At 40.7% G+C, this 16,759-nt stretch overlaps 1 protein-coding gene across 1 annotated transcript in view; it reads right to left on the bottom strand.

Annotated features, from left to right (window-relative positions):
* Nucleotides 1-7,531: 7,531 nt before the first annotated feature.
* Hmcn1 (hemicentin 1) overlaps nucleotides 7,532-16,759 on the bottom strand; it is a 439,960-nt gene continuing 430,732 nt past the window's right edge. Inside the window, exons 105-107 of the mRNA XM_036202400.1 lie at nucleotides 16,614-16,733; nucleotides 10,371-10,497; nucleotides 7,532-8,864 (exon numbers count right to left, since the gene is read on the bottom strand). Coding sequence (XP_036058293.1) covers nucleotides 8,498-8,864; nucleotides 10,371-10,497; nucleotides 16,614-16,733 — 614 coding nt within the window. The 3' untranslated portion in view covers nucleotides 7,532-8,497. The remainder of the gene's footprint in view (nucleotides 8,865-10,370; nucleotides 10,498-16,613; nucleotides 16,734-16,759) is intronic.

Here is a 16,759-nt window from a genome sequence, read left to right as displayed (position 1 = left end):
AAAACCATAAAAAAAAACTCCATGCATAAAGAAAGTAGAGCTAAATTTCACTGGTGATATCAAGTCTCATTTTCTCAATTTCTTGAGAGGAGATTGAAGAACCAAAACACCCCCATTTCAAGCATGCCCCTCACTCCAGCTTAAAATAGGCATGAGTTTTGAAATTTTCAGAGCTGCTGATGTAGGTCCCAGGAACTCAAAAGTACAAAGTCAGGATGCTTGACAGACTATCTGGTAGCCACTGATTAACCACAGAATGCCCCAGTGCTGGAGATGGTCAAAAGTACAAAGTAAGGATGCTTGAAGGGCCATCCATTAACCACTGATTAACCACAGAATGCCCCAATAGCAGCAATAGTCTATAAAGTTTGACAAACAACTGGTCAAAACTACAAAGTAAGATAACAGAAATTCTGGAAAGCCCCTAAAACTTGAGTCAATCAGAATTGTACCTGTACTAGCACCCCTAACTCATATAACCTTGTGGTTTTTGCCTTTAAAAACTGAGCTTGCAGAGGGCTGGGCACCTCCTCTAGCCTCAGGGTGCTTGACGAGGTCCCTGCCACTCTGTTTGAACTGCTCCAATAAACCTCACTTTTGCATTTCTATGAGTTCGTATCTCTGGTGGTCTCTTGAGGGGGAGCGTCTCATGCTCAGGGCACAACAGAGATGAGCTAAAGTGTTAGTGACAGATCTGAACAGATAACTCATGGGTACTCATAATCTGAATCCCAGTGGATGACTTTCAAAGGATGAATATGTTTATAAGCTCAAAAATCTGGGCATCCAAGGCCTCGCTTCACTGGTAATCTTGAAGATACTTTGTCAAAACACGTGTGTGGGTAGTTACAGTTCACATCAGCACAGTAATTATGATGCTTGACTATAAGCATATTTCTGACAGAGATGGGTTATTTGGTTGGTTGTGGGAAAACGATGGATATTCTAGGGTAACTTTGATAGAGAGCAGTATCTGGCCACTGAGGGATGTTTAGTATCCTAGACTATGAAACTGATCTGGGCTGCTAAAAGAGCCTCAAGTGAAAGGGTTGGTAATGGTGGTGCTGGGGCAAGGAGGAAGGGCTCTATCTGGGTTGTCAGTGTGTAGACAGAAATAGTGGTCCGGAGTTTAGAGAGAACGTCTTGCATCATAAGTAGACCTCGGGGATAATAAAAAAGGATTAAACAAAAATTTGTGTATCTAAAAAAACAAGGAGAGTGGCTGGTTTTCTGGAGTTTGGAAATAATGTCAACTCCTACAATAGAGATGGAAGATGGGACCATTGATCTTAAATACACAAGTAAAGCTGAATGGACAGTCCCTCTGTCTAAAAATAATGAAGTAGTCTTGCCTGCAACTGTAATGGTTGCCTTGGATTCAGTATTAGTATAGTTATGGTGGTGGGGGCTTCTGAATGTGGGCACTGCTTACTATATGGTCTGTGGAATGGGACCCATAGGATGAACAGAGCTGGTTAACACGTGACCTGGGAGACAGGACAGTAGTCAAGCTGTCTCTGACTCCTGGATGACAGGGATGCTGGGTGTGCTTGTGTCAGCCTTCCCTGTTTAGGGCTTAGTTACCTGTAAGTCCTATTTCTCTATGCATGTGAACTCCCGTATTCACCCCTACCCAAGGTGAAGAGATGCTTGTTCACATTTCCCCTGGAAAAATTAATGTAACAGTGTTGGCTGTTGGTTTGTTGTTTCTACAGATTATCAGTTCGATTTTAGAGGGAAGAAGAGCCTTTATGGATAGGCGTGGGGAGAGTCAGCACTATTTTATAGGGGACTTTAGGGACAGTTATTAGAGACAATTTAGACAAAGGAGATACTGGCTTTTTCAGATACAAGAGGTGCTTCTGCTGTCCAAAAGATGACTTCAGTGTTTCCAGCATCATGTAATTTCTCTTCAAGTCTCTGTACCCAAGTCTAGGGTCACATTTCTGTTTTAATCAATGCCATAGATTTAACATTAAAGACCTTTATGAGATGGAGAATTGAATTTGGGTTGTAATTCTGACATTGGCAATGAGACTCTGTTAGGTGTTTAGAAATCCTGGCACTGCAGTTGGGCCAACACTCAACTTCATCCTGTTGTTGGACAGGGTAAAGCCCTCAGCTGATTTTCTCTCCCTCAGTTCTCCACTACACTTATTTAGACTCAGACAAGAAATCTTAAACATGTACTACATTTTTTACTAAAACTGTAGAAGAAAACCAAACCCCACAAATATGAACTGGAACCCATGGGTGGGTGGGTCTTCAAATTAGTCAGCTCAGACCTCCATACAGAAAACTCCAAATTTCTTAGCTCCACAGAAGCTTGTGTTCTTGCTGCTCTGAAGTCTAGGAAGTTCGAGATCAAGATTTGGTAAGGTTTGGCTTCTGTTGCAGGCTCTCTGATATGCAGACAAGTTCTCTCTCACACTTCCTCATATTACGGTGGTGCTGATAGGCCAGAGATGGAGTTGTCTTTTTCTTACAAGGACACTAATTGGATAAAAGTAGGTTCCACTTTTGTGATCTCATTTCACTGTAGTTACTCCTTATAGGCTTCCCTTCGATATACATTCACATTGGGGGTTATAGCTGGAGCAAGTTAATTTGGAGGAAAACAAGTCAACCATAACAGTCATGAACCATGTTTGCTCCCCTTCAAACATCAGTGATGCAGGTCTCAAGCAGGAAAAAACTGAGGCTCTTTGTCAAAGAAATATATATATATCTGGACCCATGGATTGTAGACAATAAAGAAAGATTCAGTGAGAGGCAGAATGGTGTATACCTACCATTTCCCTACACCAAACTGAGGAACCGACAGATAATGACAAGGTCCCTGACTTAAAATAACACCTAGTGTTCCTATAATGACCTTCCAAATGTGACTGCCCCATGGATACAATGTTACATCAACTTCCCAAATCTTGTAAAAAATACCTCTTGTGGCCCATAGTTTGAATGATACAGAGAAAGAAAATATAGTTCAAGCTTCGCTGAGCTGACATGGTAGAAAGAAACCAGATCAGTTGCAATTTTATGACACAAAAGAAGAGAAATCGAAAGTTATCTATGTAGTGACATGATGTGCTAGGCTTTCAACTGTGGGTCGCAACCCCTTGGGGGTGAAATGATCCTTTCACAGGGGTCACCTAAGACCATTGGAAAACACAGATATTTAAATTACAGTTTATAACAGTAGAAAAATTATAGTTATGAAGTAGCAATGAAAATAATTTTATGATGTGCACGCGGGGGTGGTGGTGGGGTAGGGTGGTGGTGGTGTCACCACAGCCTGAGGAACTGTGTTAAAGAGCTGAAAAATTAGGAAGGCTGAGAACCACTGTGCTAGTTTTGTTTGTTTGTTTGTTTTGTTTAGTTTTTTTTTAAAGATTTGTTTGTTCCATAAACTGACCCTTATTGTTTTATTTTTAGTTTTTCCTTTAATTGAAAAAATATTTTTCTCACATACTATACCCTGGTTACAGTTTCCCCTCCCTCTCCTCCCAGTTCTCCCCACCTCCCTTTCCATCCAAATCCAAACCCTTTCTGTCTCTCATTAAAATCAAGCAGGTGGGCTGGAGAGAGGGCTCAGAGGTAAAGAGCAGCCTGGTTGCTCTTCCAGAGGTCCTGGGTTCAATTCCCAGCAACCACATGGTGGCTCTCAACCACCTGTAATGAGATCTGGTGCCTTCTGTCTGCAGGCATACATGCAGACAGGACACTGTGTACATAGTAAATAAATAAAAATCTAAAATTAAAAAAACAAAAACAAAACAAAAATAAGGAAAACAAAAGGCTCCCCCTTAAAAAATTTATTTTACATACCAACCGCAGTTTGCCCTCCTTTCTCTCCTCTCCTTCCCTATCTCCACCTTCCCTCAAACCCACCCTCCACCCTCCTCTTCACCCCCTCAACTCCCCCTCCACCCTGTCAATCCACTCCTCAGAAAGGGTAAGTCCTCCATGGGAGTCAACAAAGCATGGCATATCAAGTTGAGGCAGGACCAAGTTCTTCCCTCTGCATCAAGGCTGAGTGTGGCATCCCACCATAGGGAGTAGGTTTCAAAAAGCCAGCTCATGTGCCAGGGACAGATCCTGATCCTACTGCCAGGGGCCCCACAAACAGACCAAGCTACACAACTGTCATCCACATGCAGAGGGCCTTGGTTGGTCCCATGCAGGCTTCCTAACCTGTCATCCGTGAGGTCCCATGAGCTTGGGTCAGCTGTCCCTGCGGATTTAACAGTCGTGATCTTGACCCCTCTTTTTTTAAAAAAAAAAACATTTTTTAATCTTTTTTATTAAGAAATTTTTTTCATTCATTTTACACACCAATCAATGATCCCCCTCTTTCCTCCTCCCATCCCCTCACCTTCCCCGTACAACCCACTCCCCACTCTCCCCTACAAGAAGGCAAGGCCTCCCATGGGGAGGCACATCCAATAGAGGCTAGTTCAAGCCCTTCTCCCTGCCTCAAGGCTGCACAAGGTGTCCCATCATAGGTAGTGGGCTCCAGGAAGCCGGCTTATGCACCAGGGATGGATTCTGAGTCTACCCTGTCATTACAGAGCTTTTCTCCAATGACTGATGGAGGCAGATGCAGAGATCCACAGCCAAATACCAGGCAGAGCTCCCAGAGTCCAATTGGAGAGAGAAAGGAGGGATTCTATGAGTAAGCACATCAGGATCATGATGGGGAAACCTGCAGAGATGACCAAATCAAACTAGTGGGAATTCATGAAAGTTGGTTCAATGGCTGTGGAGCCTCCATGGGACTGGACTAGACCCCTCTTTCTTATAAATCCCTCCTCCCTCTCTTCAACTGGACTCCCAAAGCTTGGCCCAGTGCTTGGCTGTGGATCTCTGCATCTGCTTCTATCAGTAACTGGATGAAGGTTCTATGATGACATTTAGGCTAGTCACCAGTCTGACTACAAGAGAAGATCAGTTCAGGTACCCTCTCCACTATTGCTAGGAGTCTTAGTTGGGGTCATCCTTGTGGACTCCTGGGAGTTTCCCTGGCACTAGGTTTCTACCTAAACCCACAATGGCCCCCTTCTACCAAGGTATCTCTTTCATTGCTCTTCCTCTCTGTCCCTCCCCCAACTCAACCATCCTGATCTCTCATCTTCCCATTCCTTCTCCCTTTCCTTCTAACCCCCAGTTTACCCAGGAGATCTCATCTATTTCCCCTTCCTGGGGCAATCCATGTGTCCCTCTTAGGTTCCTCCTTGTTATCTAGTTTCTCGAGGGTTGTGGATTGTATCTTGGTCATCCTTTGCTTTATATCTAGTATCCACTTATGAGTGAGTACATACCATGTTTGTCTTTCTGAGTCTGGGTTACCTCACTCAAGATGATTTTTCTAGTCCCATCCATTTGCCCACACATTTTATGATGCCAATTGATTTTTTTTTTTTTTTACTCCTAAGCAATACTCCATTGTGTAAATGTATCACATTTTCTTTATCCATTCTTCAGTTGAGGAGCATCTAGGTTGTTTCCAGGTTCTGGCTATAATGAATAATGCTGCTGTGAACATAGTTAAGTAAGTGTCTTTGTTGTATGATTGAGCATCCCTTAGGTATATGCCCAAGAGTAGTATTATAGGGTCTTGAGGTAGATTGATTCCCAATTTTCTGAGAAACAAACAGGTTTCTAAGGCATTCTCTTAAAATAAAGTATAAGATGAACCAATATATTGCAATAAGACAAAACAAATAATAAAAAAATAAAAAGAAGAAAAAGAGCCCAAGAAAAGGCACAAGAAACAAATATAGACCCACTTCTTTGCACACTCAGGAGTCCCATAAAACACTCAACTGAAGCCATAATATGTACACAAATAACATGTAGGTAAAAAGGAGAGGAAAATAAGATAAAAACCCAACTCAACAACCAGACGTAACATTATGAGACAAGGAACCTCCAAAGATGCCACTGAGTTCATTTTTTGTCGGCCATCTAGTTCTGGGTATGCAGCCTATCCTTAAGAGGACCTTTTTTTCTTCTATGAGAATTTCTTGGAGAAAATAAATTTTCATTTGCAAGTGGTTATCAGTTGGGGCTAGCTTTTGGTTTAGAGATAAGGTCATTGTCTACTTTTCCTTCAGCTTTAGGACACCATCCGGTGCAGACCTGTGCAGGTTCTGTGCATGCTGCTCAGTCTCTGTGAGATCCTATGTATATCAATTCTGTTGATTTAGAGGGTCTTGTTTTCTTGATGTCCTCCAATGCTTCTGGCTCTTAGAATCTTTACCCTGGAGGGACTGATGTGTTTGATGGTGACATCCTATTTAGGGCAGAGTGTTTCAAGTCTCTCATTCTCAGCATGATGTCAGGCTGTGAGTCTCTGTATTTATTCCCATCTGCTGTGGGAGGAAGCTTCTCTAATGGTAGCTGAGCAAGGCCCCGATCTATGAGTGCAGCAGAATGTCATTAGGAGCCAGTTTATTGCCACTATCTTTTAGAAGAACAGTAGTTATCTTTACCCTAGGTCACTAGGCCATCTAATCTCAGGTTCTTGGTCATCCCAGCATTATCAGGTATGGGTTCCATCTTGTGGAATGGGCTTTAAGTCAAATCAGATGTCAGTTGGTTATTCCTACAAGTTTTGTGCCACTATTGCACTAGCAAGGAGGGACACCATGGTAGATCAAAGGGTTTGTGGCTGAATTGGTGTTTACATTTCTCCTTGGGTAGTGTACCAAAGATGCTAGCACATGGGGTAAAGGCTCTATGTAGGCACCACTCGACTTGGCTTCTCCACGTTTAGTGAGTTATGTAGGTGTTGTCTTCAGCAATAGGTCCTTGCTGTCAGTTTGTAGAGAGCAACCCATAGTCTTTGGCCAACAATTTAACTAGATGTAACCCAATCCAAGTACTTCATGTGGTGACAAGAGACGTCCAGTTGGAGCTCTTTCTCCCCCTTTACTTGATGATTTCATTTAGATTGCATATATGTCTACTTCTAGTGTATAAGGTTTCCATAAAAATCCCTCACATAGCCCTTAATTTTAGCTGCACCTCCCTGTGTTCCCTCACTCATTCTCCTCTTTCCTGTTTGATCCTCCCATTCCAGTTCCACTCATTCATCCATCACTATTCTACTTCCTCTTTCTAACAAGATCTATCTGTATCCTTCAGTCCCTTACTCTATACTGAACCTCTGTGGTTATTGTTGGCTTAACAGCTAATATCACTCCATCCTGTGTATATAAGCATGGATATTAAGAATTGCAATGTCCTCTTGGTGGATTTTTTCTTTGATGAGTATGTTGTATCCTTTACTATCTCTTTGATTAATTTTGGTTTAAGTCTATTTTGTCAGATATTAAAATGGCTATACCAGCTTTCTTCTTAGGTCTGTTTGCTTGGAACTGTAAGCCAAAATGAGCCCTTTCTCTCTTAACTTCTTTTCTCCAGAGTATTTTTATCACAGCAACAGAGAAGAAACCAATACAATCTATAAGGAAGTACATCTGAGGTTCTTAAGAAAAAAAAAAGTGAAAACTTTATTTAGGCTGATTTTACTGTAATTTTCTTATAAAATAATTTTATAAAAGAGTCCATCAAGATATTATATAGAAAATACACACTAAGGTAATATATACACTTCATAAAAATAGAATACATCTTGACAATTGCTTACAGAGTCTGTTACCACCATGTACAGTGTATTGACGTTTAACATGTTAACTTGAACATATATGATTACAAATAATCAAGAAATCTCTTCTATTGATATGTCATAAAATAAAAAATATGGAATGTAAAAGTTATGGAGCTGAGTGAATAAAAGGTTATATCGAAATGTCAAAGACCATGGCATGGGCGACTGTCTAAAGAGGAAGTAACTTTCTGATAACATAGTAAGAGGTTCAGATAATTTCACAAAATCACTGGGAATATATCTTGAGTATTTAATCATGGTAAGTTCCATGTAGGATCAAACAAACTTATATCTGCACTGTATTTCAGAAATAGTTGTGTTTCTTCTTTTTAATTTTTAAAATTGAAAAAAACTTGAATGGAGATGTAGAAGTCTTATATCAATATTTTAAAAACCTTGTATTATGCCATAAACTTTTATCAAAACACATAAAAACTGGTTTTACGCTTCTAAGAATAGCCAAATGCTCAGAAATCTCTTTGAATTACTTTTTAAATATTGTTTCCAAGAGAATGATCTTAGCTACTATGTTACTACACAACATCACTGCTGTATCCTGTTATGTGATCAGAATAATCTTTGGGAAGTAACTGCTCCAGTGTAATAAATAAAGAAAATAACGAAGGACTCCACTAGACCTTACTGGAAGATACACAACCATACAGATAACTCAGCAGTACCAAGGAGCAAGCAGATAACAGAGTACAGCACCATTTTCAAGTTGCCAAGATTGCAACTGTTCAAGAGATAGTAAACTGTAGGGTTCCTTGATTGCCATGATTAATACAGTTGAAATATTTGGACTAGGTTCTGGAGTACTTCCTAGTATGGGTAGGCAGACACAGATATATAAACTATGAATGTGGTCTGATACTCAATGGTCCCATTGGCACTGTAGGATAAAGCTCGAACCTTCATGCGATAGGTCTCTGCCTCTCGTAGTGGACGGGTAGTATACACTACCCCTTTCAGGTTTTCATCCCTTAAGGCAAAAGGAACAGCTGGTTCCTCATCCACCATGAGGAAACTTGTCCTGGGATGCATCACTCCATCCTGTGTGTATGCAACCAGGCGGATTAAATCTTGATTGGCAGCTATTCCAAATGGGAGAGAGACAAGTTTATATTCCAAGGCATATGGGCTCAAGGTACATTCCAAGTCATTGGGTGGGCAGTTCTTGAGGCAGAACCTAAGGTTAGAAAATAAATGAGACACACATTTAAATAAATGGTTATGTACCTTGGAGCAGGATAAGACATGATATAGGTGATCTCAATCAATGGTGACTCTCAAAAATTTGTTTACTTACAAAATGTGGCTCTCCCATGTCCTAGATCACTAGCTCAAAAGAGATGACAGGTGGTTAAGAGAACAGTGTGCTCTACAGTCAAGTATCAATATCCCCGATCCTTTAAAACCAGAAGAGTTGGAGTTCCTGAAGCAAGCAAGACTACCTTAGTTCTTTTTTGGTGGGGTGCTGGGATTGGATGAGGGCCTTGTGCACACTAAGCACATGTTCTACCACAGCTCCAGCACGGCACAGTCCCAAGAGCACTGGCCTTAAAATAAAAAGTCAGTTTCACAAACAAAAGGAGCATTGGATGTATTTTGGAAACAAGTGCTTCTTAGAGACAAGACCATAAGTTACATCATAACATTTATCCTAATGCTGGTTGGAGGTCATTGAAATAGGATGTATAGTTATTTGGTTCATTTTTCTCAGAACAATTAAAGGTCACTTAGGATTTCTAGGGAGGGTGACTTCCTTTTTAACTTTTATTTCATATTATTTTACATTAAAATGATTTTCACCTTTCAGAACTCACGCTAAGTCATAATGACATTTAAATTATTTTTTTCTAGAAATCTAGAGGAAAAAACCTCACAAAGGACTATTTCATGAAAACACACTCTTTAGTCATAGTATGTTTTAGATACATTGTAAATCTCTATATTTTTAATCCTCTCTTTCATTTTTCCATTCCTATTAATCACAAACAGGTTTATGGAGGGTTCTGGGCAATACACACACAACCATGCTACAGTAACTTGAAGCATTACTAGGAGGGAAAAAAAGTGTGAGCTCCAGTGAGCATTTGGCAAGGAGCAGGGACTGTCTAAGATGAACATTATCCCTTGTTTTCAAGTTTCCAAGTTACTTTGGTACCTGGACAGTGTGGAGAAAAAATTAAAACAGTTTATTCAGAACCAAGAAGACTGTCAGACACCAGGAAATGTAAGGAAGACATCATCGATGGGCAGACTATTGACTCACCCTTCTCTCTCTCCTCTTGCTGCATGGCGAGTCACCATAGCAACAGAAAAAGTACATCTTTGATCAGTCTACCTGCTGACAGTTCTTACCAGTTTGAGGCAGTACAAATGGAAGTGGGGAATTTTCAAAAGAAAGGCAGGCTCTGCACCCACAAAACATTTGCTGTTGTGGGAGAGCCCTGGACCCCACACTATGTCTCCATGGTAGAAAGCCTCATCCAGGAAGGCTTGGCAATTGCAAATGATGGTTTGGTTTGCAGGGGAAGCTGCCTAATGAGTTCATCTCTTGTCCATTTATAGAAGAAGGAACACATGGTCAGCCTGCATTCCCTCATGGTTACTGATTTCCTATGAGTTAAACATGACTGTGGACAAACAGAGGTTTCCAGAAGCATGTCTGGGACAAGAAGGTGAAACATACCCCAAAACAGGATCCCGTTGATAGTTGGGTGGACAGGGTGTGTCAATGCATTGGTAGCTTCCTCTCATGTTGAAACACATGCGATTTGGCCCACAGCGCACATTCTGCTCCAGGCACTCATCTACATCTAGGGACCACACGAGGATACAAGGCATCATTAGTTGGGGTCAAGAAGGGCTATCATAGCAGTCATTAGTGTCTCACTGGAATATAGAGGCAGTTCTCATACCCTAGTCCTCCAGTGAGCTTATTTGTCATATCTAAGCTTCAGCCACAAAATGGGGAGGGTGATTCCCAGTCTACTTATTTCCCTGATTGCTCTGAGGACATGTTTCTCTAATATATGTTAAAAGTCAAAAGAAAAAGAAAAGCTGAAAAACTAAGAGGACAGACACTCATGTGTATCTTCCATTTGAAAACCAAAACAAATGTGAGTTTGTCAAGCAAATAATATTTTAAATGCACACTGACCAACCCCAAAAAAGGGCAGAGGGGCATGTAACTATGTCTGCAAAGTGAAGAATCTTTTTTACAGTATGAGCAACTCTTGTGCTAGAAGTTTGAATCGCATGAAGACAGTAAAAAACGAAAGGATTCATGCTGTAAACTCACGGGACACTGTTAGGTAAGTTAGCTCTCAAAGAGAGAGATACATTATAAAAAGAAAAACCCAAGATTAAATAAATGGCCCCCACAGTCCAAGTTTTACCAAATGGAACAGAATTGACCCGCTCTGGCAGCAGAGTCCACCCCCAGCAGTGTGGCATGGGGATGCTTCCTGGAGCAACGGCAAAAACGGCAGAAACAGGCAAATAACAGACATTGTTTTTTTTTTTTTTTTGTGGTTTCCTCATGGAGTTATTGAATGGAAACACTGATGTAATAAAAACAATTTTAAAGTAACACAGAACTGAAGGAAACTTTCAAGTTTCTGAAAAGGTTTTTGTGCCATAATTCTTAACGCTGGGTTTGTAATTGAGCACCAGAGGATGAGAGGTGTGTGGCCCGGGATTGAGAGAGATTTCTGAATGAGCGTCCACAAAATCCAATTAATACTTGAGGTATTTTTGAGATCCTAAAGTTATTATTTTGCTTAATCTTCTCACTGTGGCAATCTGAACCTGCCTGGTGATAGATACGTGAGGATTTCCACCAGTATGAAGGCAGGCAAGCATTTCAGATAACCAGTTTCATCATTTTCCATGAGTTCACCCTGCTAGCATCAATCTGCCTGAAAACTTCATGGTCTGGAGGGTTTCTTCCCTAACCTTCATTTGCCTTCCAGAGAAAGGCTGCATGAATCCTAGAGCAAAAATATGATCGTACTACTCAGCAATATTACCTATCAATAGACACAAGGCCTTTAAAAGTCATGACTACAAACCTATGACCTTAGCAATTACACAGTGGTCATCCTCCTTCAATAAAGGGAGTTAAATCTGAGTTGCAAACCTTTGGTGAGGATATATTTAGCACAGGTACATCCACAGTGGGGACAGGACTCACATCCCTTTCTACCATGTGAACAGAGGTGCTCAGCCTAGAGTTTCATCAGCTAGCATCTGAGGGAAGACGAAGGTCCTCAGGCCTTGTCAGCTACCTGCACATGGATGTGCAGCATCCTCCTTCTAAGGTAACTAAGGAGGTCCTCATGTGCAGAAGGAATGACAGACAGGAAAAGGGCTTCACATAGCTTTCCCCTGGTGTGGTCTCTCAAAGCCAAATGCTCTGGTGGAGTCGGTGCTCAGCTGCTGACTGGTGTAACTTCCCTTCATCTCACTAGAGCAGCGAAGTGCACAATGATGTTCGCACTGGACTTGGGTTAAAGCTGTGGAGTGCTTTTCCCAAGTCTTAAACTACTTAGTGTTATAGAGAGAACAGAGAGAGGCGAGTCCAAGAGGCACAGCATGAGTTGTATACAACCAATGCTGGATTTTGAAGTCTTTACCGTTTGCATTTTTGTACTAAAATGGTTTCTTTAGATGCCATTACCTGCAAATTGTTTTCTAGTAGTATTCATAAAGTAAAAAATGGTATCTAGAGAGATAAGCCATGATCAGAGTCTTGGCTTTTTAGTTATTTGCTCTGTGCAGACATTGAAGAGATGAGGTGATTTCTGCTCCTGGTTCTTTTTCTTTTACAACCAATTTTCTTACAATAAAGAATCAGAGTGTGAGCCGGGCGGTGGTGGCGCACGCTTTTAATCCCAGCACTTGGGAGGCAGAGGCAGGCAGATCTCTGTGAGTTCGAGGCCAGCCTGGGCTACAGAGTGAGTTCCGGGAAAGGCACCAAAGCTACACAAAGAAACCCTGACTCAAAAAACCAAAACAAAGAAAGAAAGAAAGAAAGAAAGAAAGAAAGAAAGAAAGAAAGAAAGAAAGAAAGAAAGAAAGAATCAGAGTGTGAAACACACTTCTATTTCAGCAGTCATGTCTATTATCTATGAGTCAATTTTTAATTTTTTTTAATCCAGTGAATGTGCTATATCTCTTTGACAAATTGAGGTTGTCTTAAAGATAAAGTAAAAAAACCTTGAGGAGAATGTGAAGGAAATTCAGTTTGTTTGTTTTTTTTTAACTTCAAAATTTCCCCTTGTCTCTAATTTTGTTTACTGGTACTGATGCAGAAGCATGGAGACCAGTAGACTGTGGCAGCCACAAGAATTGTGTTTGCGTGTGTGTGTGTGTGTGTGTGTATGTGTGTGTGTGTGTGTGTGTGTATTTGTGATAAGAGCCGTTAGTACCCTAGAGTTTCATTGCTTTAGGATGGGTCCAGAAAGAAGTACAAGGACTTGTGTATGACATGAAAGCCGAGGGGAATATTGATCGGCGTCAGTGAAGGAAAGGGAAGAGAGGCGAGGCAAACATTGACGGGAAAATATGAGCAAGGTGCAATGATATATTTTCATGAAAACATCACAGTGACATCGTTATTTTGTACACTAAAATTAATAAAAATATCATTGAATTAGTTCCTAAACACGAGAATTATTCATATTTTCCCCACATTATACATTGAGTCTAAACAGCCAAAAGTTAATATTCCTCATAAATGTTTGTATTTTGCCGAGGACTTTGGATGCTTCAAGCAAACGTGAGAAGTGTTTATTGGCCTGCAGAACTGTCATCTGTGTCGAGGAAAAAACATCTGACTTTAGTCCATAATAATGTCTGCTTTCCATAGGAATCTTTGTAAGTGCTATGCTATTAGGCAGGTGGCCCTCCTTTATCTGTGGGCTACTCACTGTGTACTTAAAAAAGGAAGGCAAAACAAAAACAATGACAAAAAGGACAAACAAAAATAGAAATGAGGCAGAGCATGACGGCGCACCCCTTTAATCCCAGCACTCAGGAGGCAGAGGCAGAGGGACCTCCGTGAGTTCAAGGACAGCCTGGGCTGCACATGAGACATTGTCTCAAAGAAAACATAGAGGAATGATAATACTCTTGTCTTCTGTAATGGACCAGGTGATGATGTCTGGCTTTTCATAAACACTGTAAGAATATTGCAGGAGAAACTGAAGTGGAGGCAATGATAGAATCATCTCTCTTACAAGGAAAGCATGATACTGCGAGCTGGAAAGATTTCATATCCACAACACTAGAAAATATGATTCATTTAGGCTATTGCTTCCAGATACTTTAAAAATAATTGAGGATAAATATACATCTGTACTGTAGAAAGCATAAGTAACCTGGACTCTTGGTAATCATGCATGATGTCTTAAAAAGCCTAGAAGCAGTGGTGGTGCACGCCTTTAATCCCAGCACTCAGGAGGCAGAGCCAGGCGGATCTCTGTGAGTTCGAGGCCAGCCTGGTCTCCAAAGCGAGTTCCAGGAAAGGCGCAAAGCTACACAGAGAAACCCTGTCACGAACCCCCCCCCCCCCCCCAAGAAGCATAGAAGACAGCACTCCTTTCAAATTCAGTGTCATTATAATATTAATTTTTTCTTCTAAAAAGCATATGCTTTTATTAATGGTTTTCAAACAAAGCATTGTTTGTCATGTATGAAAGCCTATTTGAGCTTTCTTTAAAAAAAAAAAAATATTTGTGGTGCATAAAATCAGGCTGAGGTTTTTTAGTTTCTCCTCGCTGTTCCTCAAATCTCAATTGGTCACACTTTTTGTATTTTTTAATTTTACAGCTGATGACTTGCACTTTTGACAGGCTTCTCTGTCTTTCTCCTCTCTGACACTGTCCATTGTAATTTCCCAGCTCCCACTGACAAGGCCATAGCTTAAAAAAAAAATACCCTGATGAAAACCAGCCTCTTGCTCCTTGTAAATGCCTCAAACACTTTCTAAAGCTCTAAAGAGACTCCCAGTTATTCCTTAGAGTAAGGAATTCTTTAAAAGGCAGAAATGTTTTCTCTCATGTCTTTTTAAAAACCACAAAAGTATGTAGCCCATTTAAATTGCAAACGCTTCCACGACACCTGTTTCTGATTTGCTCAGAGTATTTTCCACTCTGTAGCTCAAATGAATACTGAAAAATGTTTTGAGCTAAATGAGGGCAATTAGAAAAAATGGCAAGATTTAGAAAAGAAGAAAAATCTCTCTAATGAGTGTACCATATAACCCTTTAACTTTGTTTAAGGGATTTTGTGGTTCAGTTGATAATTCTAAACGCTTTGGTATTTGCCCTGAGTCCTTTGGTGCCTGAGAGACCTGTAGGAAGGATAGTGGTAGTTTGGGCATTGGTGCTTTTTTTTTTTGGTTTGTTTTTAAGTTTGAGACAGAGTCTCATGATGCATCCCTGGCTGGTCTCAAACTCACAGTGATCTGCCTGCCTTTGCCTACAGAGGACTGGGATGAAAAGGCATTTGCCACCAAACCTAGTAACCTTGGTGTTCTTTTAGAAAGATATCTGGGCTGAGTCAGTTCTAGAGCGCAGAGAGTCAGTACTGAACCTCCCTGCTCCTGAGTGCACTGCCTGCTGCGGCCACAGCACCGTAGGAAAGGTAAAGGCCATGGGAAAATGTACAATCTGAGGTTTGGTCTTGACTACACTAGGATATTGGGGTTCCCATAGTCACCCTAGGTAGTAGTTTTATTTGTATACGTGACTGGGAATCACATGGGTGCTGCTGACTCAAGTTATTTGTGTAAGGTGTATTCTTGGCAAAGTGCAGTGATTGATGGATGAGAATGAAGGCTTTACTGAGTTCAGACTTCTCCAGCCCCAGCATCCTAAGTGGGGGACCCCAGACAGTGTGGAGAGTGTGGGAGAGGATGCCATTTGGTACATCAGGTAAAGCCATCCTTGCTACAGGTCTTGGTTCCCAGGCCACATCTACAAACTGCATTTCAAGCAAGTCTTTTGTGAAGTCGAAAAAGGGAAAATTCAATCTCAATTTTATTGCTACTGATAAAATACTCTCTTAAGGATTTTATAGGTATATTTTTTAAAAGGATATAGTTTGTATAAGACAAATAAAATAATCAGAGACATACATCATGCTTAGATTTTGTTCATAAAATTGAGGGAGATTCCCAGAAGAGTTTAATGGGCTATTTCTTTTTAATCTAAGTATATGCTGCAGTAGAATACATCATGAAATTACCATTCTCCTTTCACGTTTTCCACACAAAACAGGGAAAAGTGGCGACTGCTATTTTTCCTTCCCATTTTCACTCTGCTGCCCTCCACCTCACTATGGAACCCATAAAATAGTATTTTGGTTTGTTTACATTTGTCTGCATTAGAATGTAAGCTCCTAAAGGGAATGACTACCAAGTCACTTGTTTTCATCCTTTACCTCCAGCAGAACTAGTATATGATTGTGAGTCTTCATTTATAGGGTCAAAGAATGATGAGATTATCACCATTTCACCACGGAGCACCCTAGAATTAAATCTAATGAGAGAAAACAGAGTGGTCCCTCACATTGTAGTCAGAATCCTAATTATTCCTCTCATTTTCTCTACCACCCTAGTTAAGTGGTGAAAAAGTTAAATTTTTGAAAAGATGTGTTCCTTTTAAGTTGGAAAGATCTCAAATAGGAATGGTGTTAATGATTCTTCAAGGAAGACCACACCAAGTCTGTGCCATTATTTTCCTTCACTGAGTCACCTCTCTCTTGCTTTTCCTACTTGCAAAAGTATTGTTTAGATACACATCTGACCAACGAGCATAAAAGAAGAGGAACAGCCAGGGGAATAATTATGCACAAAATTTTCTCATGCTTTCCACATTGTTTTTAATGTCACACTGGAGCAATGAACATTCTAGCCTCTTCTCACCTTGGCATGTTTTCCCGTTGAGCATGAGTCGATAGCCTGGCGGACAGACACACTGGTAGCTTCCAATGGTGTTTTTACACTCATGTTGGCAAGTATCTCTGTTTTGACATTCATCAATATCTGTTCAGAAAGAAAACAGAGTGTGC

The sequence above is a fragment of the Onychomys torridus genome, chromosome 11 (assembly GCF_903995425.1).
Source record: "Onychomys torridus chromosome 11, mOncTor1.1, whole genome shotgun sequence".
Taxonomy (NCBI): Eukaryota; Metazoa; Chordata; class Mammalia; order Rodentia; family Cricetidae; genus Onychomys; species Onychomys torridus.
Note: the sequence above shows the minus strand (reverse complement) of the source record. Positions and strands in the feature narration are given on the sequence as shown.